The sequence below is a fragment of the Pocillopora damicornis genome, chromosome 11 (assembly GCF_964200805.1).
Source record: "Pocillopora damicornis chromosome 11, jaPocDami1.2, whole genome shotgun sequence".
Lineage (NCBI taxonomy): Eukaryota > Metazoa > Cnidaria > Anthozoa > Scleractinia > Pocilloporidae > Pocillopora > Pocillopora damicornis.
Genome location: NC_142680.1, coordinates 16266548 through 16292451, shown reverse-complemented (window position 1 = coordinate 16292451; position 25904 = coordinate 16266548). Strand labels below are relative to the sequence as shown.

Genomic DNA, 25904 nt, shown 5'->3' with positions numbered 1-25904 from the left:
GAACAATTCGCAGTAAGAGGTTGTTGGTGAAATAAATTATTGATTACGTTAAATGATATCGTGTCGCTCGAGGCATGATAAACTATTACCTCCGCTCAAATGAATTCAAAATGTTGAAAAAACTTTCTAATTTTCAAGACAACAACTTGAACAACCAAAAACCATTTTATAATTCAGGAAAATAGTTTAACCAAAGGGCATTTGTTTGCAAATGCATGCAAATGACGCTGTGGATTCCTTCCCTACGTGACAAGCCATATCAAACTATAATCTGTTGACATAAATAAGTTCTGTATTAGTCTAATTGCTGCCATATTAAATGAGGTAACAATTCCAATATGTTGTCAGCATCTATGAGCGGCCCGCCCATAAGCATCCACTTGAAAAATCTTATTTGCAAAACAACTTAAAATCATGATTTAGGTGTCTGCGTCCGCTAAACTAAAAGTGTCGTTTCCAAATAGATGGATTAAATTTGATACGAAAACTCTACAACAATTAATAAACGAAATTCGTTTCCTTCAGATTACGATATGAATCAAAACGAGAAAATAATTCCTCGGACATCGTACGCTTTTTGCGTTTCGTTGAAGCACCAAATATCAAAATGGAAGCTGATATTATCAGCGAATCTCTGTTTACGTAATTATTTACGTTTTAATTTTATTTGCAACAAACTTACGCAGAAAGAGAGCCATCTTGGCTGAAGTAAATATTATTTCAAAACAAGAATGGGCTCATCACAATTATCAAATTTTGCAACATTTTCGCTGTAAGATAATGAGGCAGAAGTTCGCCAAAAGTTTAAGAATATATTAAAGCTAAAACTGAAGTACTAGGTGTGATAATGAAGAATGAGATACCCAAAAGGGTTCACATTTTTCAAAGGGAAAATTAGTAAAACGGGTGACAAGAAAATAGAAGTATCCACATAAATATTATTGACATACAGGGAATACGCATGCAACTCAGCGAAATCCTTAATAGTTTATTGTGTTCTTCCCAGAATGTTTGAACTGAAGAATCACCGATTAAAAGGTTCATTTTTATGAAAACGAGCGAATTTATACCTAGCCGTATAGCAGTCTAGGTTATTTTCGACTCTTTGTTAATCAAAGAATATCAGCTATCAGAAAATACAAAGTGTCTCTGAGTTGGAAAAAGTTTAACACGTCATGGGCAAGATAGCAGCGATCTATGTATGCAAACTTCATTCAGTTTAACCAAATTATCTCCTACATTCTACAACATTTTGACATTGGATTATGAAAATGGGCAAGTCTGTCTTTGCAACTGAGGTCATTTAGCAAAAACTTGAGATCACGATGTATAAATAGCAACGAGTCTTTAAAACAGTACTGTAATTATTTTTAGAGTATGGTGGTTTTCGGTATTTAGACTGCTATCTCAAGCAGGGTAAGAAACCCACGCTTTTGCCAGAGATTCGCGTCAAAGAAATGGTGTCCCCTTGAAATATTTAGCTTAAAGAACAATATTCTACCCACAACCTAACTCAGTTTGATGTCAGAGCTGAGACATCTGAAAGGCGATTCTGACTAATTTTTTTCGTCATGATATCGGTAGAAGAAGCGCTCATCAAATGGTATAAAAGAGGCAGTTTTTCTCACTGTTTAAAAAAACGTTGCACACGGTAAGAAAGAACCTCCAAAAAAGCTCCAAGAACTGCGCTCCTTGTAGAGTACAAGATGGTAAGTTATTGATATTTCCCTAAACCCTCCTTGTTTGATTCCTACGCCCCAGTCCTATGTACTGTTTATCTCTGTAATCCCGAATCTCGTTTCCCAGCACCAGTTCTCCTAAAATCCCGAATCCCGGACTGAGGGTCATTCTTCTGAAATAGTAACTGCCCTGGAATTTCCTCAAACCTTACCAACTGGTTGTTTATCTTGTGGGAACGTAAATTTTGTAATAAAAAGGGGTGTCCTGTGGTCGTTTAGGAGAAGTAGCACCTTGCAGATACCCGTACTGATAACTCTTATAACACCATAACAATTAGAGTATCGAGTGCTTACTTAGAGTTTGTGGTCTGTTTATTACTTACTATAAGCTGCAAGTTAGACACAGTTTTTCAGTTTATCGCTGAGTGACGATGGAAAGCCGATGAGTGAACTTGCTTTCTCATCTAGGAGTCAGTGAATTAATAGTAAAGATAATTTCACGGAAGAGATCACAGAAATTCAAATAGGAGCGAGCTTATAAGAATGGAGCTGAATATTAACCATCAACATTGTTCGCCGTCCTTGATTCACTAATAACTCAATACTGCCTCTCTTTTCCACCAGAAATTAAAGCTGCTGTTCTCATGTCTTGCTCTGCTGACCGTCAGCGTTCAATCCATGTCCTTAATTGCAGAGGCAAAGGTAAGAACGAGATCATATTTAATTATTAATTCGAGGGCGAAGAGACGATTTTTGCGCAAGCACATATTGTCATATACGCGCGTGCGTGCTTCCCAAATTGCAATGGTGTCCCAATTTTCTCCTTTCTTGAAGTAAAGCCTCCACCGGGGTACAAGTTGCTAAAAACATATGAAGATGTCTTTAAGTATTTGTCTCGAAGTATAAATTATGCAAACGCTCGATTGATGTAAATCTCAAAACATACATTCCCACATCTTATAAAACTTCTCTCTTCTTAGAGTTCCGTGGCTAAATATTCTCTGGAGCTGTCAAGTGGTGGAGAAAGATTTGGCGAACAGATCGAAATTGACACTGCAAAGGGAACAGAGACCTTCCATGTATCGAAGACATCGCTCAATGAATCAGCAGGGGATATAGTCTACGATTTCAAAAGGGTGAATATCAATGTGATTTTCTGTTACAGTCGGGGCCCATTTTTTTCTGTTTATATTTTTTTCTGTGGAGGGGGGTTGGACATAAAGTTTTAACTTTTTCTCTGTTTGTTTTTCATGCAGCAAGTGACGATGGTTCGTTTGCTGGAAGAAAAGGCTTGTTATATGGCTGATTCAATCGATGAAACTCTCACACCTGCCGATTTAAAGGAAGCTTTAGATATGGTGAGCGAAAGTTACTACCAAAGTGCAACACAGCGTCTTATCATTTTCCATTTCAGGCATCCAAGATCTCCTTTGCGTCCTTTGAGTTCTTCTATAGTTTTAGATCCTTGTTATGGCACGGTAGTCTCGTACCCAGACCTTCCATTGGAAGCGGTTGTTACAGTTACACGGTAGTATCTGGGTACGAGATTTGTGGCACGGTAATCCCTCCAACGTATGACTTCAATACCATTGCTGAGATTGCCTTAAGTTCTAAGGTCCGGTTATTTTAACAAAGTTCAGCCGTTGTTTAACAAAACCGCGTACTGGACAATCCTCAAGTTAGCTAGACTTTTCAACTGTACATCATTTTTTGCGAACAGTGACGAGAGGGCCGGAAAATAACCGTGGAAGGACAGTTATCTAATCAAATCAATGCTCTCATGTAGAATTAGAGCCTGGCGCTCACTGATTGCGTAGAAACCGTGGTTTGGGTTAGACTTCGTGTAAATAACCGGCCCTTTGGCGTTTTTCTTTAAGGGATTGTCAATCGAAACAAATTTAAATTAATGAAAACAGCTAATCATTTTCATCTCTATGTTCTGCCATGTCATTTTTAGCAAACTCCTGGAGCGGGCGAAGAGTCAACAACTTCTTCAACTGAAATACAAATGACAGTTGTGGGAGAGCTTGAAGATCGTTCTGGACTGAGTGCTGAAATGGCAGATCTGTGTGTGAATCTGCCAATCTATGTTGTTACCGATGGCGCTATGAACCTCAATGACGAGGAAGATGACGAGGAAACGGATGCGGATGATGATATGGAAGCTGATGCAGAATTTTATGAGGATTTTGATGAAGACGCCAGCAATTCTCGTGAAATAATCGACTTGGACGACACTCCTGACACACGTAAGTCTTAAACAATCAACCGTGCTTAATACTTTTTACATCTTTAAGGTGTTGAGTAGCCCAGGGGCACGTAGTGGGTTGGGTTGTAAGGTGAGGTGGATTTAAGCCCCCACCCCCTCTCTGGTAAACTTTTTTTGCTCAAGAACACAATAAAATAACCCCGCCAGGTCTGGAACCCACACTTCTCCACTTAGAGTCCTGCGCACTAACCACAAGGCTACTGCGTCTCGCACACAATTTCAGAAACTCCATATCCATAGGATATTTGGGTTTTTTGTACTTTTCACTGATGGCATTTTTCGTATTCTATCTACTAGGTGTAAAACGAGGTTTCTTCCGCAAGCGGAAAGGTAGTAGGTTGCTGCGCAAGCTCAAAAAGAAGGCCTGTAAAAAGGTGTGTAAATGGGCCATAAAACGGATTTGCAGAAGAGTTCCTGACGGGTTCAACAAGTTGTGGCGAAAGTGCTTGAATCTCCGAAACAGAGGATGCAAGCGTGTTTGCAGATGGCTGATTGGATAAATTGGTATATTTGCTACTTGTGTCAAAACAAGCGTTAAGAAGTGCTATACAGTAATTTAATGGACCTTGAACAATGAGCAGGACTGATAAGCTAGTTTATTCTAATGCTTTTTTTAAATTTAATGACAACTTCCGGTTTGAATTTCCGTGAATTTGACCATTTAATTTGTACAGCTTTTTTCTTCATCCAACCTAATGCTCTCGAATAAAAGAAAAGGTTTAGTCGCTTCACTAACCCCTGAAATCCTGCAAATGATTATCATGTAACTTCTCCCCAAATATCCTTACATTATCCAGCTAACAGGTAATGAGAATATTCAAACTTATCAGGTAGAAGCTGTCTTAAGATTCCATTGAGGCTTTTCAATTGTAAGGAAAGTTCTGAAGTAAATTAGAAATAAAATGTTTATTTAGCTTCAAAGTATAATCCTCACTTCACACTAGGCAGTAAGATTGTTTGAAAAGTAAGAGCGTGTAAGAGCGACCATGTACGAGACTGGGCACGGCTTCCAAGAGCAAAGGCAACTCATTGGCCAAATTTCTGTGTATATATCCTCTATAAGAGTATGTCTGATTCTCGAGATGCCCCGAGCCTCTCACCCAAAAGGGGATGAGTACGAAGCCTTAGATACAAAAATAGCTTGTCATTTTCTTGCCATTCAACTCATTACCAAAATGAATATTTTGTATTAGCTTTGTTTCGAGAGAAGTAGTTTTTCTTTGGTTCTCACAAGTGGGCCAACTAGTTCGCTAGCACTTGATGTGGATGCAATGAAACGAAACTGAAAAAATAAACTCAATCACCACACTTCCTTGGGTTAAATACTGAACGGACGTTCATCATAAATAGCAATAAACTCAACGGATAAAATAAGATGTACACACATATATATATATATATAAGCTTTCTATAACACACTACATAAATATGTTGCCGAAGTACCCTTACTATTGTTTACAAATCTTAATCCCTATCCTCTCAAGCGCTACCATTCAGATAGTGAGAAAGGCCTGGGTAGAGGGCAAAACTACTCTCGGTACAGAGGAAGTGCTACAAGAAGACGTTTTCACCTTCCCCACAAAGTTAGAGTCATTTGTCCGCGCTCTCGTCAACACAAGATCGAGACTGACAGCAAAAAGATAATCAGCATAAAAGTAGACTATATCCACAACATAACTCTCACTTATAACCAATACCTACGTTCGAAAACCCGTGCGGCGCGAGACTTTAGCGCAGTTGTACGGATTTCTTTTGGTGAGGATTGATTGAAATTTCGGCTGAGAGCTAATTTTTGCAAGGTCCATTTCAGGCAACGCTATCAAAACTTTTTAGCCTCTTAATTAAACGTGCGTAGATGTGAGCTAGACGGTAAGTATGCATAAAATAAATTAGTTTGAATTCAAGGAAAAGGAACTGAAAAGTAACTAGGAAAAAAAATTGACGCGTTTCAGTCTACAGTGGCTTTTTGTTTTTGTTTTTGGCAGGAGATTACTTTGCGACCCAAGAGTTGTACTTACAAGTAAGTTCAAAAAGTAAAACGATTCTCATAGCTTGAATAACTATGGTTCAATCAGTTAGTCATGAAAATTTCACATCGGTGATAAAATTCAAATTATCCCTTGTCTCAGACGAGGGGTACAAATCGAGCCCAAGGTCCATGGAAGTCTGTGTAATTTTGTCCAAATTAAAAATCATAATTTCTCTGCTGAAACAACGGGTCTCAAGGATTTTTTTACGTGCTGGTACATGCAGTGCTCGCGTATCCTGCCGCGTTAAAGGCTCTTGACGCAAACTGTTCGTCACTACACGTACCTGCGCACAATAACAACACACGCACGTGAGTGTGAAATACGTGTAAATTACACGAAATCAGTAAACTCACTTATGTGAATATATGAAAGTCATATATTTCAACTGCGGATAAAGACGGGAATATGATAGTGATCTTCGCAGTAATTAATGAACTTTTCTTGAGCAGTAGTGAAAATAGGGCCTGAAAAAAATTCAGGCCTGTACGGGATTTGAAACCATGACCTTTGTGATAGCGGTGCAGCGCTCTACCCTCTGAGCTAACAAGCCAACTGGGAGCTGGTCACTACGTTGGTGACAAATAAACCCGTGAAGTAGGGAATAAACGAAGGTGAATATATGAAAGTCATATATTTCAACTGCGGATGAAGACGTGAATATGAAAGCGATCTACAGTAATCAACACTACTTAAGCAGAAGTGAAAATAAGGCCTGAAAAAAATTCAGGCCTTTACGGGATTTGAACTCATGACCTCAGCGATACCGGTCAGCGCTCTACCAACTGAGCTAACAAGCCAACTGGGAGCTCGTCACTATCTTCACGAGTTTATTTGGTAAAAAAAAAAGCGCTTGGAAACAAAAACCATACCGAAGAAAAAATAAATTTGCAGTAAGAGAATGTTGGTAAAATAAATCATTGATTCCCTCAAACAATAAATTATTGTGTCGCTCGAGGCACGATAAACTATTACCTCCGCTCAAATGAATTAAAAATGTTGAAAAAACTTTACAATTGTCAACACAACTTGAACAACCAAAAACCATTTTTGTCTCATATTTAGAAAATAAATTCAGGAAACTAGTTTAACCAAGTGACATTTGTTTGCATCTGAATGCAAATGAAGCTATGGATTGCTTCCCTACGCGACAAGCCATATCAAACCGCAACCTGTTGACCTCAATAAGTCCTGTATTAGTCTACTTGCTGGCACATCAAATGAGGTAACAATTCCAATATGTTGTCAGCATCCACTTGAAAAATCTTTTCTGCAAAAACAACTTCATATTTAGGTGTCTGCGTCCGTAAAACTGGAAGTGAAAATGGATTAAATTTGACACGAAAACTCTACAACAATTAATAAACAAAACTCGTTTCCTTTAGATTACGATATGAATCAAAACGATGACATAATTCCTCGGACATCGTACGCTTTTTTCGTTTCGTTGAAGCACCAAATATCAAAATGGAAGCTGATATTATCAGCGAATCTGTTTACGTAATTATTTACGTTTTTATTTTATTTGCAACAAACTTACGCAGAAAGAGAGCCATCCCGGCTGAATAAATATATTATTTCAACACAAGAATGAGCTCATCGCAATTATCAAATTCTGCAAAATTTTCATTTTAATATAATAAGGCAGAAGTTCACCAAAAGTTTAACAATATGTTAAAGCTAAAACTGAAGTACTAGGTGTGATAATGAAAACTGAAATACACTTAAGGGTCTACATTTTTCAAAAGGAAAATGGGTTAAACGGGTGACAAGAATATAGAAGTATTCACATAGATATTATTGACATACAGGCAATACGCATGCAACTCAGCGAAATCCCTAATAGTTTGTTGTTTTCTTCTCAAAATATATAAAAAAAATGGCTGATTAAAATGTTTATTTTTACGAATACAAGTGAGTTTATATGTAGCTTATAGCAGTCTGAGTTATTTTCGACTCTTTTTTTTCCAATTCTTAATCAAAGGATATCAGCTGTCAGGGAATACAAAAGTGTCTCTGAGTCGGAAAAAGTCTAACACGTCATTGGCAAGATAGCAGCGATCTAAGCAAACTTCATTCAGTTTAACCAAATTATCTCCTACATTCTACAACATTTTGACATTGGATTATGAACATCGCAAGTCTGTCTTTGCAACTGAGGTCATCTCGCAAAAACTTGAGATCACGATGTATAAATAGCAACGAGTCTTTAAAACAGTACTGTAATTATTTTTAGAGTATGGTGGTTTTCAGTATTTAGACTGGTATCTCAACCAGGGTAAGAAACCCACGCTTTTGCCAGATTTGCGTCAAAGAAATGTTGTCCCCTTGAAACATTTAGTTAAAAGAACAATATTCTACCCACAGCCTAACTCAGTTTGATGTCAGAGCTGAGACATCTGAAAGGCAAATCTGACTAACTCTTTCGTCATGATATCGGTGGAAGAAATGTTCATCAAATGATATAAAAGAGGCAGTTTTTGTCGCTGTTTAAAAAACCGTTGCACACGGGAAGAAAGAACCTTCAAAAAGGCTCCACGAACTGCGCTCCTTGTAGAGTACAAGATGGTAAGTTATTGATATATCCCTAAACCCTCCCAGTTTGATTCTTAGATTCCTAGACCCCAGTCCTACGTCCTGTTTACCTCTACAATCCCGAATCTCGTTTCCCGGCCCCATTTCTCCAAAAATCCCGAATCCTGGACTGAAGGTCGTTCGTTTGAAATAGTACCTGCTCTGGGATTTTCTCATACCTTACCAACTGGTTGTTTTTCTTATAGGTAAGTAAATTTTGAAATAAAAAGGGGGATCCTGTGGTCGTTTAGGAGAAGTAGTGCCTTGTAGATACCCGTACTAACAACTCTTATAGCATCATGACAATTACAGTGTCGAGTACCTACTTCGAGTTTTTTGTCTGTTTATTACTTACTCTAAGCTGCCCGTTAGACACAGTTTTTGTGTTTATCGCCGAGTGAGTCATTGATTTAATAGTAAAAGTAATTTCACTGAAAAGATCACAGAAATTCAAACAGGAACGAGCCTATAAGAATGGAGCTGAATATTAATTAACTGTAAACATTATTCGCCTTCCTTGATTCATTAACTTAACATTGCCTCTCTTTTTGACCAGAAATTAAAGCTGCTGTTTTCGTTTTTTGCTCTGCTGACTGTCACCGTCCAATCCATGTCTTTAATTGCAGAGACAAAGGTAAGAACGAGATCATATTTAATTTTTCATTCAAGGGCGAAGCGACAATTTCTGCTGGCGCTCATATTCTCATATACCCGCGTGCGTGCTTCCCAAATTGCAATGGTGTCTCAATCTTCTCCTTTCTTGAAGTAAAGCCTCCACAGAGATGCTAGTTGCCGCAAACATATGAAAATGTCTTTTAGTATTTGTCTCGACGTATGAAGGATACAAACGCTCGATTGATTTAAATCTCAAAACATATATTCCCACATCTTATGAAACTTCTCTCTTCTTAGAGTTCCGTGGCTAAATATTCTCTGGAGCTGTCAAGTGGTGGAAAAAGATTTGGCGAACAGATCGAAATTGACACTGCAAAGGGAACAGAGACTTTCCATGTACCAAAGACATCGCTCAATGAATCAGCAGGGGATATAGTCTACGATTTCAAAAGGGTGAATATCAATGTGATTTTCTGTTACAGTCGGGGCCCATTTTTTTCTGTTTATATTTTTTTCTGTGGAGGGGGTTGGACATAAAGTTTTAACTTTTTCTCTGTTTGTTTTTCATGCAGCAAGTGACGATGGTTCGTTTGCTGGAAGAAAAGGCTTGTTATATGGCTGATTCAATCGATGAAACTCTCACACCTGCCGATTTAAAGGAAGCTTTAGAGATGGTGAGCGAAAGTTACTACCAAAGTGCAACACAGCGTCTTATCATTTTCCATTTCAGGCATCCAAGATCTCCTTTGCGTCCTTTGAGTTCTTCTATAGTTTTAGATCCTTGTTATGGCACGGTAGTCTCGTACCCAGACCTTCCATTGGAAGCGGTTGTTACAGTTACACGGTAGTGTCTGGGTACGAGATTTGTGGCACGGTAATCCCTCCAACGTATGACTTCAATACCATTGCTGAGATTGCCTTAAGTTCTAAGGTCCGGTTATTTTAACAAAGTTCAGCCGTTGTTTAACAAAACCGCGTACTGGACAATCCTCAAGTTAGCTAGACTTTTCAACTGTACATCATTTTTTGCGAACAGTGACGAGAGGGCCGGAAAATAACCGTGGAAGGACAGTTATCTAATCAAATCAATGCTCTCATGTAGAATTAGAGCCTGGCGCTCACTGATTGCGTAGAAACCGTGGTTTGGGTTAGACTTCGTGTAAATAACCGGCCCTTTGGCGTTTTTCTTTAAGGGATTGTCAATCGAAACAAATTTAAATTAATGAAAACAGCTAATCTTTTTCATCTCTATGTTCTGCCATGTCATTTTTAGCAAACTCCTGGAGCGGGCGAAGAGTCAACAACTTCTTCAACTGAAACACAAATGACAGTTGTCGGAGAGCTTGAAGATCGCTCAGGGCTGAGTGCTGAAATGGCAGATCTGTGTGTGAATCTGCCAATCTATGTTGTTACCGATGGCGCTATGAACCTCAATGACGAGGAAGATGACGAGGAAACGGATGCGGATGATGATATGGAAGCTGATGCAGAATTTTATGAGGATTTTGATGAAGACGCCAGCAGTTCTCGTGAAATAATCGACTTGGACGACACTCCTGACACACGTAAGTCTTAAACAATCAACCGTGCTTAATACTTTTTACATCTTTAAGGTGTTGAGTAGCCCAGGGGCACGTAGTGGCTTGGGTTGTAAGGTGAGGTGGATTTAAGCCCCCACCCCCTCTCTGGTGGACTTTTTTTGCTCAAGAACACAATAAAATAACCCCGCCAGGTCTGGAACCCACACCCGCTCCACCCTGTGCACTAACCACAAGGCTATTGCGTCTCGCACACAATTCCAGAAACTCCAGGATATTTGGGTTTTTTGTTCTTTCCACTGATGGCATTTTTCTTATTCTATCTGCAAGGTGTAAAACGAGGTTTCTTCCGCAAGCGGAAAGGTAGTAGGCTACTGCGCAAGCTCAAAAAGAAGGCCTGTAAAAAAGTGTGTAAATGGGCCATAAAACGGATTTGCAGAAGAGTTCCTGACAGGTTCAACAAGTTGTGGCGAAAGTGCTTAAATCTCCGAAACAGAGGATGCAAGCGTGTTTGCAGATGGCTGATTGGATAAATTGGTCTATTTGCTACTTGTGTCAAAACAAGCGTTAAGAAGTGCTATACAATAGTTTAATGGACCAATGAGCTTGCTTATTCCGAGGCTTTTTTTAAATTTAATCATCACTTCCGGTTTGAATTTCCGTGAAATTAAGCATTTTAATTTGCACAGCTTTTTTCTTCATCCAACCTAATGCTCTCGAATAAAAGAAACGATTTAGTCGCTTCACTAACCCCTGAAATCCTGCAAATGATTATCATGTAACTTCTCCCCAAATATCCATACATTATCCAGCTAACAGGTAATGAGAATACTCAAACTTATTAGGTAGAAGTTGTCTTAAGATTCCATTGAGGCTTTTCGATTGTAAGGAAAGTTCTGAAGTAAATTAGAAATGAAATTTTTATTTAGCTTCAAAGTATAATCCTCACTTCACACTAGGCAGTATGATTGTTTGAAAAGTAAGAGCGTGTAAGAGCGACCATGTAGGAGACTGGGCACGGCGTCCAAAGGCAAAGGCAGCTCATTGGCCGAATTTCAGTGTAAATACCCACTACAATAGAACGTCTGATTTTCGAGATGCTCCAAGCCTCTCACCAAAACGAGGGTGAGTACGGAGCCTTAGATACAAAAATGGTTTGTCATTTTCTTGCCTTTCAACTCATTACCAAAATAATTGTTTTGTAGTAGCTTTGTTTCGGAAAAGGTAGTTTTTGTCTGATTCTAACAAATGGCCCAACTAGTTCGCTAGTACTTGATGTGGATTTAATGTAACGAAACTAAAAAAATAAACTCAATTAAAACACTTCGTTGGGTCAAAAATAACAATGTCTGTAGTGCATTATTTGTTTTGTTTTTGTTGTTCTATCCCAGTATTGACTTACAGCTCCGATGTTCAAAATAATACCTAGCCCCCATTTTTATCAGCGTACCGACGTTACATGTGGAAACAAGAGATTATAACCTGTTTATATTCTCTTGGTGAAAAGAAAAACATCAACGACAACTGAAAGAAAAAATACATTATTTCATAACAATATCTAAACTGCTTCATTCACAGATGTAAACCCTTGGCTAAGAATCTACATGCTTTACTCTGTTTAGCGTACACCATATTACCACAGCCGTATTACTTAAGAAGTCTTTTACAAAAATAAATGATCTTTTCTTTTACATGTGTCTAACCTTTTTTTTTACTACAATTTGACACTTATTACCCATAACTTAGAAAATGAAACGGTATCACCACGGACGTTCATCATAAATAGCGATAAATTTAACGGATCAAATAAGATGTACACATATATAAGCTTTCTATAACACACTACATAAATATGTTGCCGAAGTACCCTTACTATTGTTTACAAATCTTAATCCTCATCCTTTCAAGTGCTACCGTTCAAACAGTAAGAAAGGTCTGGGTAGAGGGCAAAACTGCTCTCGGTACAGAGGAAGGGCAAAAAAAAAGACGCTTTCACCATTCCCATCAAGTTAAAGTTATTTGTCCGCGCTCTCGCCAATATAATTTGAAGACTGGACGAAAACTAACGGCAAAAAGACATCAGCACAAAAGTACACTATGTCCACAATATAACTATTACTTATACCCTACGCCTATGTTCGAAAACCCTTTGCGGCGCGAAACTTTAGCGTAGTTGTACGGATTCCTTTCAGTGAGGACAATTTTTTTGTCTATGACTGAAATTTCGGCCGAGAGCTAATTTTTGCGAGTTCCATCTCAGGCAGCACTATCAAAACGTTTTAGCCTCCTAGTTAAACGTGTAGTTGTGAGTTAAATAGCAAGTATGCGCCGTATTAATTAGCTTCAATAATTCCTAATTCAAGGAAAAAGAATTGAAAAGTGACTATGAAAAAAATTAACGGGTCTCAGTTTGCTGTTTGTTTTTTTGTTTGTTTTTTGTTAGGAACTACTTTGCGATTCAAGTGTTGTACTTACAAGTGAGTCCTGAAAATTTCACGTCAGTAATAAAATTCAAATTATCCCTTGTCTCAGACGAAGGGTACAAATGGAGCCCAAGGTACATTGAAGTCTGTAATTTTTCTTTTGCAAAATAAAAAATCATAATTTCTCTGCTGAAATAATGTGTCTCAAGGATTTCTTTACGTGCTGGTACATGCAGCGCTCGCGTGTCCTGCCGCGTTAAAGGCTCTTGACGCAAACCGTGCGTCACTACACGTACCTGCGTGCAGTAACCATACACGTACGTGAGTGTGAAATGCGTGTAAATTACACGAAATCATTACACTCACTTTGCAGTCTTAACTTTCTGCCGCCAAACTGAAAGAGGTCTATTGAATTAGTTTTGCATATGATTTACATTGTCCACCTGCAATGGGCAACGAATTTAGTCAACGAAAGCATATCCTTAGAAATTTTGGAACAAAAATTGTAGCTATTTCATTTTTTGGTGAACTGGTGTGACATTGTTCAATACTTTGCCACTGATAACTGTTCTTACGAATAAGAATGTCATTCTGTAACAAACATACGAGATATTCGTTGAAAGATTTCAATATTAAAAGGAAATGATTGAATTACCGAAACGCTTTACTTGCTTGTGCACAAGTAAGAGAAAATAGAGTCGCACTGATCAACCATTGATGCGCGAGGTAAATTTTAACAATTTTCAAGCAGAACATTACTAGCTAGGGGCGGGGTGGAGAGAGAGGGAAGTCTTGAACATCTTCATTCTGTTTACAAATCTGGGAAGCGATTCGGATCCTCCTGCAATGGGAAGGTAAAAGTCGAGGTTAATCTAAACTGAGTTAATTACTTAAAGAATAGGTGAGGTTTGTTGCCCTTAAAAGTAACTTTTTGAGACAGAGAAAGAGCGCATTTCGAGCGCGTGTATTTAAACCAAAACCAGAAGATGTTCTCTAGCCAACCCTCAACCGTTGAAAGCAGTCAAACAGCACCAGAGGCCAGAAGTCAAAGTAAAATAAAGTAGACTGCTGGAAGTTAGGTTGAGTTATTGCAATCTTACTTTCCTCTCGACAATACATGGAAAATTTTTCTAAATTTCAGGAACCCTTTGCAAGAAAAAATGACAAACTGGCGTATACTTTGTCACGTTGTTTTCCACGCATGAGGGCGTGACGGGTCAAAGGTTATCCTTCGTGTGACAAAAGCGTGACTGACCTTGTAATCTCGAGGTATAAAAAACATTGAAGAAGGAATTTCACTACAGGATTTAAAGTCTCGGAACGTCACACGTGCTGTTATCGTTGGAAAAACTGGTATTTCTGCCAAAAAGAAAAATTCAATATCAACTAAAATAGTGCCATCGCGAGATCAAATGCCGTCACTGCGCTGTGCAAAACTACCTTACAGTTTAAAAGACTACACGGTTTTAATTTAATATGAAAGAAAATCAACAAAGTTAATAATAAATAGACAAAAAAAAACAGGGATGGCTAAAGATGGAAAAATTGACACAGCTTGCCAATTATGAATATGGAAAAATCAAGATTTGCACAAAACCAGATGTAGTTTCCTTTACAGCCGCTCTTTGGAATGTCAGGTAACGCCCTTCTTAAAGGTAGCTCGCCGCGTGACATACCAAAAAACGACAACGACAAAAACTAAAGACAACGCGAAATCTTTTTTTCTGCTGAAACGATGGGAGGAACCTCAAATGATGAACACAAACAAAACAAACCTATTCTGACAGGAAATCCAGCAGGTAGTTTCATAGCGACAAACTCTTTTAACTTGTTGAAGTGCTTAAATGGAGCAACAACCTCTAAAACTTTCAGGATACTACAGAGAGAGAGAGGAAAGAAAACAAAACAAAACAAAACAATAAGAACTTATTTCACAAAATGCACTAAGATGCAAGGTTCCATAACCTTAATAGGAACTGTTTCCATTCTGTGAAAAAATAACTTTATATCAACCCTGCAACTCCCAATATCCGATTGTTAATTCTTCTTTCCGGCTGTTACACATTTCCTTATAAATTAGTTAGAAGAATTTGGTGTCATACCATAATAATAACTTCTACCTGATAAGTTTGAATATTCTCATCACCTGTTTGCTGAATAACGTATGGATATTGTAGGGAGAAGTTATATGTTAATCACTTCTGGGAATTTAAGGGTTAATGGTGCAATTAACACCACAGGCTCGATTACCAGCCGCTGTTCGGGAATAAGAGCCCACGCTCCTTCTCCTGAACCCACTTCTCGGGGAGGGGTGAACACCGGAAACGAGACCGCTGCGGAAATCGAGCCTATGAACAATACCGATATAACAATAGTGATGAAAAACAAACCAACTTACAGATCAACAGAGAGGGGAAAATCTTCACTCTAAAAAAAAAATTAAATAAAAATTAAAAACAAGGTTGATGATGTTAGCACACCTCAACGAAACTGGTAAAACTAGTGGTTATAAACTGGTGGTTATAACCTAGTATGGTTCTAACTTCTACTGACACTCACCATTGCTACATGCGCTTTGACAGTTTTCTTGTCTTCTTTGAGCACCATGGGCCGACCAATTGGAGGCAGTCTGTGAATAAGAGAAACATGCAACCAGTCAAACACAAAAATGCCTTTGGTTAACAATAATAGGGTTTCAGCCTTTTTGACATCACGTGGTCCGGTAGCAAACCCGACCCAAACCTCCTTCGGCTCTCCAGCTGAGAAACTCTCCTCCAGAGACAAGACATTCTTCACTTCAAAGGCAATCACTAAATTTTTAGCACCACTGGGGAAAGACAAAACCAAAGAAATTCTGGACTACTGTTTGACCCCCACCTGAAATTTGCTCTGATCTTGGTCATTTTGCCTGATATCAGCAATCACAAATACTTCTTGAATTTGTATTAAAGAGAACTGACTTGTAATGTCTACTGACCTGTCTGTGTCATACAGCAGGTACTCATCCCATGACATGTCAGTCTTAGGTGGAGGATTAAGGGAACTTCTCCTTGTAGTCTGAAAAAAACAGGTAACAGATACATTAACATCTCAGTGCAAAGACTATAATAAGTACTCGGTTAACCCTTTTACTCCTTTGAGTAACTAGCACCTAATTTCTCCCTGCAATATCAACCCTAAATCACGCATTTAAGTCACGAGAATAAAGAAAATGACCACCAACTAAAGCAGCTCTTGATTATTAGACAAATTTTCCTTGTTTACACCTTAGGAAACGTATAGAGAACAGTATGGAAAATATGCACACTGATGTTAAGGTGTAAAGGAATAAGAGCGCAGAAATTCACATGTCTACACCAGATTGAAAGCTTTCTCACCTCAGGAAGGCTGTCCATAATATTTCCTCCTCCCTTGCTTAGATTGTCAATCAGAGCCTGTTAATTCAATGAAAGACTCAGTTCTTAACCTGTGAAAAAGCCCTCATGATAAGCACCAGAAGACACACATGTCACCACACTTTCTCAACTTTCCATTAATAAAAGAGTCAAAAGTGTAGTAAAAGATTGTGAGTTACTAACCTTGTTTTTCACCACATCTTCCTCTGACAAGTGCTCCCTCCTAGGAAAACAAAGCAAAAGTTGGTACAAATTGAACATCCATTTGATAATTATGATTGCTTTCAGCAAAGGAAGTCATTAAACTTTTCAGAAATGAAATGATTCATATTTCCCACCAACTGACTATATATTTCATTACCCTGAGAACAAGTTATTTTCAAAGCCCAGAGTTATGTGCTCAGAAGAATTATGAGGTGCCTTAGGGCTATTGAGTCAGAAATCTTGGGTGCCAGGCTCTAGACCTAAACTATTTCATGACTGCTACAGTATAAAAGTTAGCCAATGACATACTGTAGTAACCTGTGGCTGCTACAATTCTAAAGTCATTTTTTTCTTTGATTTTCAATCTTACTAGGTTGAAATCACACATTAGAAACTTTGAACATTTCCTTACCGCTTTCTAGAAATTAGCAACATTCCATTTATGGAATAAACTTCAGACATGTAGGGACCAACCATCTCCTAAACAGTAAACACAAATGTAAAGAGGAAACTTGTTACAGCCAACCAATGAAATGGAAACTACACGTAGCAAATAACAGCAAACAAAGAGATGTTACTTACTGATCTGTCTGCACGCCAAATCCAACCTGCTTGTGAGCGACTAAAGGTGATGGGTTTAGTTGACATAGTGGCTGAAACAATGTCACTGCAAAGTAAATAAGACAACTGTTTCACAGGAAAGCAAATATTTGCATGAGGTTCATACCCTCCAGGACTTTTCCAGGACTCAGATTGATTTTTCCAGGGCTTCAATTTTCACCTCAAACCCTTTAATTCCCAAGATTTCAAAATCAATTCTCTATACCATCTACAAACATTTCTTATAAGTAAATTCTGAAAACATTATTGTTTGAGTTAAACAAATTTCCAAAACTTTCCAACAACTCTATTCTTTTTCCAAGACTTTCCAGTCCAAGAAAGTGTAAAAAGAAAGTTCCAAAACTTTCCAGGTCTTCCAGGACCCATATAAAACCTGTGTGCATCTTTACAGAGAGAAGATTTGTAAGACATATCCCAGGGACCTTTCTGAGACTCAAAAAAAAACCTTTTATCTTAAAATTAAACCTATAACTCCCATGAATGACCAAGACAGAATTTCTCCTTACAATATCAACAAGATAAGCGATGAGAATAAAGAAAAATATCAATATGGGGATAATTGATCGATCAAATACTAAATTCTCTGAACTAACATTATAAGAATTGTCTGGTTGACAGTAAGGAGAATTACAAATTGGATCTAGGAGTTAAAGGGTTAAATTAATGCCAAGAGCAATAAGCAGTCATAGGGTTTTGGACAATTCAGTCTGGTTGTTGCAAAAGATAATGTGTCCTGTTTGATAAAGTTTTTTTTTTTTTTTTTTAACTCTAATCACCTGTTTTCAAAACAATACATGTAAAAAAGGAAGAATTTATTAACTGATCACTACTAGCGGTCAAAAGTTTAACAGTGTGTACCTGCTCATAAGTAGATCAACTTCTTCCTCTATCTCTGCTTCAGTGTCCTGAAAGAAGATGGCAGATGTTGTTTCAATATAAAATTGCTACTTGTCAAAGCACTTATTCAGTCATTCTGGAAAAAGCTAAAATATTCCCACCTTTTTTACATATATGAGATGTTTGCTAATTACATCAAGAGAAAAAATAACTCACCTCTGTCCTGAGTCTTTGAAAAACCTTCTTCTCATTGTCTAACACAGCAAAGGATTGTTTTCCTGCAAAAAATTATGGATTTGAATTTTTTCCAATAATCTTTTTTAATTGAAGCATTTTTAAAACTTTAAGTAAATGAGTGCATATGATAAATAAGTTTAGTGGATTGACAAAAGTTCATCTTGTTTTAGATTTAATAGATTGCTTAAAGACGAAACCCATCTTATCATAGATACAACAATAAAGTAATGCAACAAATTTGTCTTATGTTAATTGCTTTAGGGTTCAAACTTAAAAAAAAAACATGTTGGTTAATAGGTTTTCCACATTTTGCTGGCAGTTTTAAAACATGTATCACTAGATAGTAAAATTTAGCAAGATAATTAAAATGTGTAAAATTCAGCCAATAAAAATTAAAAACACCTATTGTGATATTGTGCATGTCGTCAAGTTAGATTGATTTAAGTGATGCCACTCAACATTTACCTCTTGCATCTCCATTGAAAATAAATGTCAAGTCACCCCTCTGCCACTTCATGTCACTAAAATCCACTAGTGTACTATCCATTCTGTTGAAAGGAAAAAAAAGTTCATGACAACAGACAGGAAAAGATTAAGCAAATAACAAAGAAGTAAACTCTTAAGTATCCTCTGGATAAATCTCTATCCAGTGGATAGCGCAGTATGTTTGGTTGACACTTATCCCCTGGATAGCAATTTATCTGGCTTGGGTTGTTGGAAGGCTGGATAACAGTATTCACTGGGTAAATCTCTATCCAGTGGATGGCCTGGTACATTCTGTAAACATTAGTGTGCCGGACAGCGATTTATCCCTGGGATAGCATCATTCATGCTTTGAATAACCAGGTCCTGTTGGATAGCCTTATCCCACCTTCAAGAAAGGGAGTCCAGCACACAAACCATAGGCCAACACTTCTTCCACTGGACTACATAATCAAGTGTAAATTACAATTGACAAAAGTCAAGTGTGCAGATAAGTGGTTTAGTCACCCCACATAAAGGATAAAAAAAGATACAGTCTAATACCTTATGGAGCATCCTTTCTTGTACACTTTACATGTGTCTGATGGCAATATTCTGGACAATAGTGGTACTGCAAAATAAATTTTAACCAGACAAATCAACATGGTACCAGAAGTATATCATAAATGAACAGAAAAGAATGCAAACAGAGCAAAAACGTTTTTGCACAAATTGATGAAATCTGTTCAGTTTCTGAATTATTCTGACTGACTGTACATACCCCAGCTTTGAAAATCCCAATTAATCTCTACATAGAAGTCTCCAAGCTGGAAAAAAAGGAGCAAATTCTAAAATTACCATACATTTAAGCAACAGACCCCACTTTCTATCTATTTGCCAGCAAATTAACCAACACAAGATGTTTGGAGAACACAAAAAAGTTTGTAAATAAGAAAGTGGGAGCAAGCAGTTCCCAAACTTTTCAGGAAAGAACTACATGTATGTCAGGCATTAGTAACTAAACTGTGAATAACAACTGAAAGTACACAGTACATAGTTTCTGGTTTTGAGGATTTCTTGCATGTACTGAATTTTATTTTCATTGGTACAATGTAATTACAAGTACATGTATTCATTTTAGGGATTCAAATCCAATTGAAGTCTTCACAGTTTTCTGAATCTCACACTAAGAGCACTTGTAAGAAGAACACTCCTTGGTTGGTAATTTGCTTAGGTCTCTCTTGCACTTGGCAAATTATCAGCAAAGCAAGTGGAAGTTAATGTACACCAGTGACCATAATATTAATCTAATCATAACCAATACCATTTCCTCACAAACGATCAGTGCATTAGGTGCTTTATTTTTCACTACTAATTCCACATAGTTGTAATCAGACAGTTGGCTGTAATCTGACACCTGTAATTGGTCAGTTCTAGCAGCCAATCATACTAAGTCCATTCAACTGAATTCCTCAATCACAGAATTGATCACAATAACCATAACAACAACCACTTATCTTTAAAAAATTTGGGGAATTTCCAAAATGGAGGGATTTTTTTACCTTACACATTGTCTCTACTGTAGATGTTTGTCCTGAATGTATATTTTTTTTCCAAAATTGTTACAGTGATGATCAATTGGTAACAAGACTTAGTAATAACTTGTATGATTACAGACCAAATTGGACTCCACTTGCTTCTATTACCATTATAAATTACCTCTTGTAATGCAGTTGTCAATTGAGGTCTTCTTTCCTCTAGAGCTTCTCTTGATTGTTCTTTGAGTTTCTTCAGTAATGATGTGACTATAAATTCACAAATACAGGATGGTTTAAGTACCAAATATACAGCTGTAACCCAGTTCTGAGAAAACCTTTCAAAAACTGAAAATCTACTAGTCTCAGACAAGCTGATATGCAAAAGCTTTCTGCCCTGCACAAAGGTGGCAAACAAAACAACAATTTGTATCATCAAGAGTAACTTACTTATTTGCCGATCCCCATAACTGATGGCTTCAGCCAGAGGAGTCCATCCAAAGTTATTTTTCACTTTCACTGGAGCTTTGTGGGCCAGCAGTAAATACACACATTCTAAAATAAAAAATTACATGCTACAGGAAAAGGCAATAAAGCACCTCTGCTGAATCAAGGTCATGTTTCATAGGTAAAATATTATAATATTAATTTTAACAAGTTTGTCAACCTGCTATTCAAAACACAGATATAGTGTTGCTGAAACTTTGTGGATAGAAATCAGTTGGTAACATGCTACTCTGCAAAACCACATCAGGGTTTGAGCTAGTATTTGATCACTGGGGGACAATTTGTCTCCTTAGCAAAAATTTTGGGGGACATTTTCATTTTTAGGGGGACAGACAAATCAATTTTTATTCAACATTTTTTTTTTTTTACATTCATACAGGCAAGCTGACAAAAACATTTTTTTACCTGATCCTTGTAATACAAGAAAAGTGATACAAAAAAGAAAAGTTATGTTATTGGGGTCAAATTTTTTTTCTTGTCATATTTAAACAGAGGATCAATGACTACGCTTTATACTTCAAAACAATTCCCAGCAGAATCTCATCCCGGCATCCCTTGTAAACTTCAATTCCTTTCTTAATTACTGGTAGACGTACATGTACTAATTCTTCTGTTGATTCTCGCCCAAACATCAAGGGCTGTAGAAAAGAGTTGCTGCAGAGTTGAGGTTCTAAAATTTATACACCCTTCTGCCGTTGCAAAGGGGTTTGTCTTAGATTTCCGACAAAAATAGCAGAACATCGCCTCCTTTTCATAGTGTGATCTCGCAACCAAGTTTTCAGGAAAGTTGGTGATTTTTTCGGTTTCCTTCGATCCTCATCCGTTTCTTCCTGATCAATACACTGTTCTTCTTCTGTATCATTTTTCTCTGATTCACTCTGGCTTCAATTCGGAGCAAAAAAGCTTTCTAATGTTTGAACACGTTTTCGATGTGACATATTACTGCACTTTTCACAAACACGTGAATTTTGACGTTCAAAAGCTAACTGATGATTGCGTTTTTCGCTGCCATCAATCATCTTAACGGAATTCTTAGGAAACAACACTTTACTTTCACGGGTTCAAAAGGTCATGGTTTGCGATTTGTGATTGGTGGATTTCAATCCGTTTAGTGTGTTTCTGTGTTTCAAGGTTCGTTGCTTGTGATTGAGGGCAGCGAAAAATGTAATTGTGAAGGCCGCTTTTGAACTTTTGAGTTTGCATGTTTGTGAAAAGCGCAATAAAAATTTGCCACGTGCGTTCACCACGCTTGGTTGAGCATGAGACGTACGTGTTCAATAGAGCGTGACTGAAACGTGACTTTGGAATGAACTTTAAACGTGCGATGAAATATATTTTCCACGTTCTGTTACAGCTTGCAATTTCTGTACTGAGATAAAACTCTTCGTGTGTGCTTCCTTTCAAGTTTTTTCCCTAAATTTGAAGGGGACAAATTGTCCCCTTGACGGTTTTTTTAAGGGACAATTTCAATTGCAGTGTGGGATTGGCGCAATGGCGCGGCCTGGCTCAAACCCTGCCACATTAAGCCTTTTAATTTTGCCAGCATGTTATCCAATTTATCTTTGTGCCAACTTAAATTAACATAATGCCTATTAAATAAGACCACAATATAGATGTAGTGTGTTAACAGGTTTCTTGTGGTGGGTTGTGGTTTTGTCACCATAGTAATCACCATCCTGCTAAATAGATTGGAACCCCCCTCTCTCCCTTCTTCAATAGCAACTACCCTCTAACACTACTGACCAAGAGTTCTGAACAATTGGTCCAAAAAAATTGCCATTTCTATTAGATCCATGTACCAGATAAATCTACAAAAGAGTATCTCTTACCTCTGTGACCCAAGAGAACTGCCAAATGAAGGGGTGTATTTCCTAAACAATGAAAAAAAAATCAATCTACCTTAATAATAAAATGTACAGAACACAGTGCCGACTAATTACTTCTTACAATATCACCCTTCACCAAGTAAAGAAGCTCTTGATTTCTAAACAAATTCTCCTTATCAGCATCGTAGGAAACATATACAGAACAGCACGGAGAATATGCATACTTATGATAGGGTGTTGAGGATTGAGCAATGATGTGAAAATGCTTGTACACTCTATGAACGAGAGATCAGGTCAAAATGATTTTAAACTAATTTAATTTGCTTCCCTGTGTTCTCTTTAAATAATCTCATTTCTTAAACAAAGAAAATAACAAATCAGTCTTTATTAGAATCAGGGTAATTTGCTTTATTAACTTAGTTGATAACCTAAATTGGCCACTGTTGAGAGTTTCAAAGCTGACATGTCAAGTGTTAGCTCTTGAGCATGGGCTTGCTCTGATAAAGAAATAATGCTTGAAACATCAGCTTTGAAACTCTAAATGGTGGCCAATTTACATTGTCAACTCAGTTGACAATACTATATTACCTCGATACACTCTACCACCAATGCAAAGAGAGTTAAACTCCTTTTTATATCTTTTCAGGAGACAATATTTAACAACTATATCAATAACGTGGATTTCAACAAACTAGCAATATATTTGACACAAATTAAAACCCTGTGCGTGTGTTAATTAATTTTTTGTGGGTCAAACATTTGAGAGATAACGTTTGTGTTCAGAAGTCTTCCAAATATGAGATATGTTTAATTTCTAAAAAAAGGCCAGGAATGCTAAAAAATCGCAATTCATTATTGATTACAATTTTCGACTTCATAAGGCAAAGAATTGATAGGATCACAAGAGAGTCAGAGATAACAATAACCTTTGTACGTCTGGAAGATATTGGCAAACAATAGTATCTTTTTTTTTCACATTCGCGTAAGATTTGACCACATCGAAACAAATAAACCATTGAAAGGGAAATTAGGTCTTGAAAAATCCTCGCATCGCTACAAATAAGAAAAAAGTTAAAAAGACGCGGGGTAACTTTTAAATTTGATGCTACATGTAAACATGTTCTCAAAATTGTCATCTGGTACTCCGGTGACCACATAAATTCTACGCAAGATTTTTTTTTCTTTCCATGACATGGCTGCTTAAGAAAGGGTAAAAATTACTCATACGCTCAAGGAAAGAGTATTCTCCTCGATCAGACACTGCATAAGTAGTTATGCTGTAAAATTGGGAAAATTAATCTTACATATTTCGATTCGCGACAATTTGTAACCGCCGGCCGGCAATGGGCGGTTGTGAAAACAAACTGTTGGGCGCTGTTTAAATGAAATGACAATGAACAGAAGTATTACCATGTACATCTCTTTCTCCTACATCATAGGTGCGTAAGCAACTCGAAACCTTCCGAAGATTCCCCTCAAAGACCGCTCTGTGAAGAGGAAATCTGTCGCATAACGAATCCATCAGTAAAGTAAAGTTCTGCGTTACCTTCCAATGACGTCAACTGTATCCCATGATTCACACGTGCAAGAATCATGGCGGACTCCTTACGCCTGAGAGCTCAGCAAAGATGGAAGATTTTGGCCTCTATCATTAAGAAGGAGAGTTTGGAAAAAAATTATCAGAAGGTGTCTGTGCGTAGATTTTCGGGATTCAACTTATTTTCTAAAAAGATCGTGCTGATCGAGACAGAGCTGAACGAAAATGGAGCCGATTATGAGTGGGTGGAATATCGACATTGGGAAATTGTTGCAACCTGTAACAGCCTAGACAATACACCATTGTTAATAAAACAGCGATGTAGGAAAGTTGTCCTTGAAGATTTAATTGGTTTCGATAACACCGGCAACGTTTGCTTGTGGCCGTCAGAGGAAGTGCTAGCTTCATATGTGCTTAAACACAGAGGTCAGTTTTGTGGGAAAGCAGTTTGTGAACTCGGAGCAGGTATGACGGCGCTAGCTGGCATCGTTTTAGCTGTCATGGGAAATCCTCTCAAAGTTTTTCTTACAGACGGTAATGACAACTGCGTGAAAAATATGGAAGCAGTCCTGCAGCAAAATAAATCATCGTTTGGTTCAACTGTTGTCCTGTCCGAGAAATTGTTATGGGATATTAACTCAGATTTATCTCATTTGGAATCGCAATTTGATTTTATAATCAGTGCAGATTGCTTGTTTTTCACTCAGTCTCACTATGGCTTGCTTCATACAATGGCAGTTCTTCTCAAAGACAATGGTTGTGCAGTCATTATGGCACCAAAAAGAAAGGATACACTTGAAACATTTTGCAGCAAGGCCTTGTCTAATTTTAGTGTGGAGAGGATTGAAAACTATGACCCAGTTGTGTGGTCACAGCACCAAGCAGCGAAAAATGAAGACCCACTTTATGATGAAGACATCCATTACCCTGTGTTATTGCTTCTTACTAAGAAAACCAAGAAATTGCAATTGCATCCCCATAGAAGCTCCAGATGAATTTTTGTTATTTTTTTTTCTAGTGGACTGAGTAATGTCTGGCCAGAATTTGAACCTGTAATTGTGCTTTTCCAAGAAATTTTGGTTAACACTGGTGCAGTAAGATGGAATAAAGAATCTACAAATGTTATTTTGCATTTGTGTACATGGACCTCAATTTAATGTTGTGGTTTGTAAGCAAAACTCAAACTTTCTCTTACATTCTCATTGCTCATAATCTAGCTCTTCATTATTTAAGCAAGTTAGAGGCACAGGTAAAAAGCATATAGTACAAGAAAGAAGCTGCCATACTGTGTCTTGCTCATCACCTGGGCATTTTGAAAAAATTGGTCAGAATTAAAATAGCAGGGGTAATTGTATTACACACAGGTATAAATGACTCAGTCAAATCTTCAGTCATTAAGCTAACCCCTCAACTCCCAAGATCTCATTAGTAATTCTCCTTACTGTCTGCCATACAAATTTTGTGATTTTAGTTTGGAGAATTGAATTGGATCTCTTAAAAATGCCCAAATTGAAATTTTTCTTTAGTCCCATTTCTTGTTTATTTAATATTGTATCTATATTTTAAGGATAAATTCTGTTTTGGTCACTCGTGGGAGTTACTCCCATAAGTGACCAAG

General features: G+C 37.5%; 4 protein-coding genes across 4 annotated transcripts; 3 read left to right on the top strand and 1 right to left on the bottom strand.

Annotated features, from left to right (window-relative positions):
* The first annotated feature begins 1587 nt into the window (after nt 1–1587).
* On the top strand, nt 1588–4866 carry LOC149037807 (uncharacterized). Its single transcript, XM_089187415.1, has 6 exons — nt 1588–1709; nt 2304–2381; nt 2660–2815; nt 2936–3037; nt 3637–3928; nt 4246–4866. The coding sequence occupies exons 1-6, from the start codon at nt 1707–1709 to the stop codon at nt 4446–4448; spliced, it is 834 nt and encodes a 277-aa protein (XP_089043541.1). The 5' UTR covers nt 1588–1706; the 3' UTR covers nt 4449–4866.
* A 3579-nt stretch (nt 4867–8445) lies between these two features.
* On the top strand, nt 8446–12387 carry LOC149037806 (uncharacterized). The gene is made up of 6 exons (XM_089187414.1): nt 8446–8543; nt 9106–9183; nt 9462–9617; nt 9737–9838; nt 10438–10729; nt 11033–12387. The coding sequence occupies exons 1-6, from the start codon at nt 8541–8543 to the stop codon at nt 11233–11235; spliced, it is 834 nt and encodes a 277-aa protein (XP_089043540.1). The 5' UTR covers nt 8446–8540; the 3' UTR covers nt 11236–12387.
* On the bottom strand, nt 12228–24350 carry LOC113665560 (ankyrin repeat domain-containing protein 13C). Its single transcript, XM_089187390.1, has 19 exons — nt 24160–24350; nt 22753–22794; nt 20867–20971; nt 20601–20686; nt 19663–19708; nt 19446–19512; nt 18885–18967; nt 18399–18460; nt 18204–18250; nt 17307–17391; nt 17137–17204; nt 16704–16743; nt 16503–16559; nt 16103–16182; nt 15685–15754; nt 15524–15552; nt 14901–15001; nt 14381–14484; nt 12228–13966 (listed from the first exon to the last, which is right to left on the bottom strand). The coding sequence occupies exons 1-19, from the start codon at nt 24269–24271 to the stop codon at nt 13937–13939; spliced, it is 1314 nt and encodes a 437-aa protein (XP_089043516.1). The 5' UTR covers nt 24272–24350; the 3' UTR covers nt 12228–13936.
* LOC113665563 (calmodulin-lysine N-methyltransferase) lies at nt 24297–25416 on the top strand. Its single transcript, XM_027181277.2, has one exon. It carries the CDS (start codon nt 24343–24345, stop codon nt 25279–25281), a length of 939 nt encoding a protein of 312 aa, XP_027037078.2. The 5' UTR covers nt 24297–24342; the 3' UTR covers nt 25282–25416.
* Nucleotides 25417–25904: the final 488 nt, after the last annotated feature.

Coding starts and splice junctions, on each gene's coding strand:
- LOC113665560 (XM_089187390.1), bottom strand. CDS start 24,271: ATGGATTCGTTATGCGACAGATTTCCTCTTCACAGAGCGGTCTTTGAG. Junction 16,560..16,703: donor AAGATGTGGTGAAAAACAAG/GTTAGTAACTCA, acceptor TTGAATTAACAG/GCTCTGATTGACAATCTAAG. Junction 13,967..14,380: donor TTATACCTCGAGATTACAAG/GTCAGTCACGCT, acceptor TTCCCATTGCAG/GAGGATCCGAATCGCTTCCC.
- LOC149037806 (XM_089187414.1), top strand. Junction 9,184..9,461: donor CTTTAATTGCAGAGACAAAG/GTAAGAACGAGA, acceptor CTCTCTTCTTAG/AGTTCCGTGGCTAAATATTC. Junction 9,839..10,437: donor TAAAGGAAGCTTTAGAGATG/GTGAGCGAAAGT, acceptor TGTCATTTTTAG/CAAACTCCTGGAGCGGGCGA.
- LOC149037807 (XM_089187415.1), top strand. Junction 2,382..2,659: donor CCTTAATTGCAGAGGCAAAG/GTAAGAACGAGA, acceptor CTCTCTTCTTAG/AGTTCCGTGGCTAAATATTC. Junction 3,929..4,245: donor GGACGACACTCCTGACACAC/GTAAGTCTTAAA, acceptor TCTATCTACTAG/GTGTAAAACGAGGTTTCTTC.
- LOC113665563 (XM_027181277.2), top strand. CDS start 24,343: ATGGCGGACTCCTTACGCCTGAGAGCTCAGCAAAGATGGAAGATTTTG.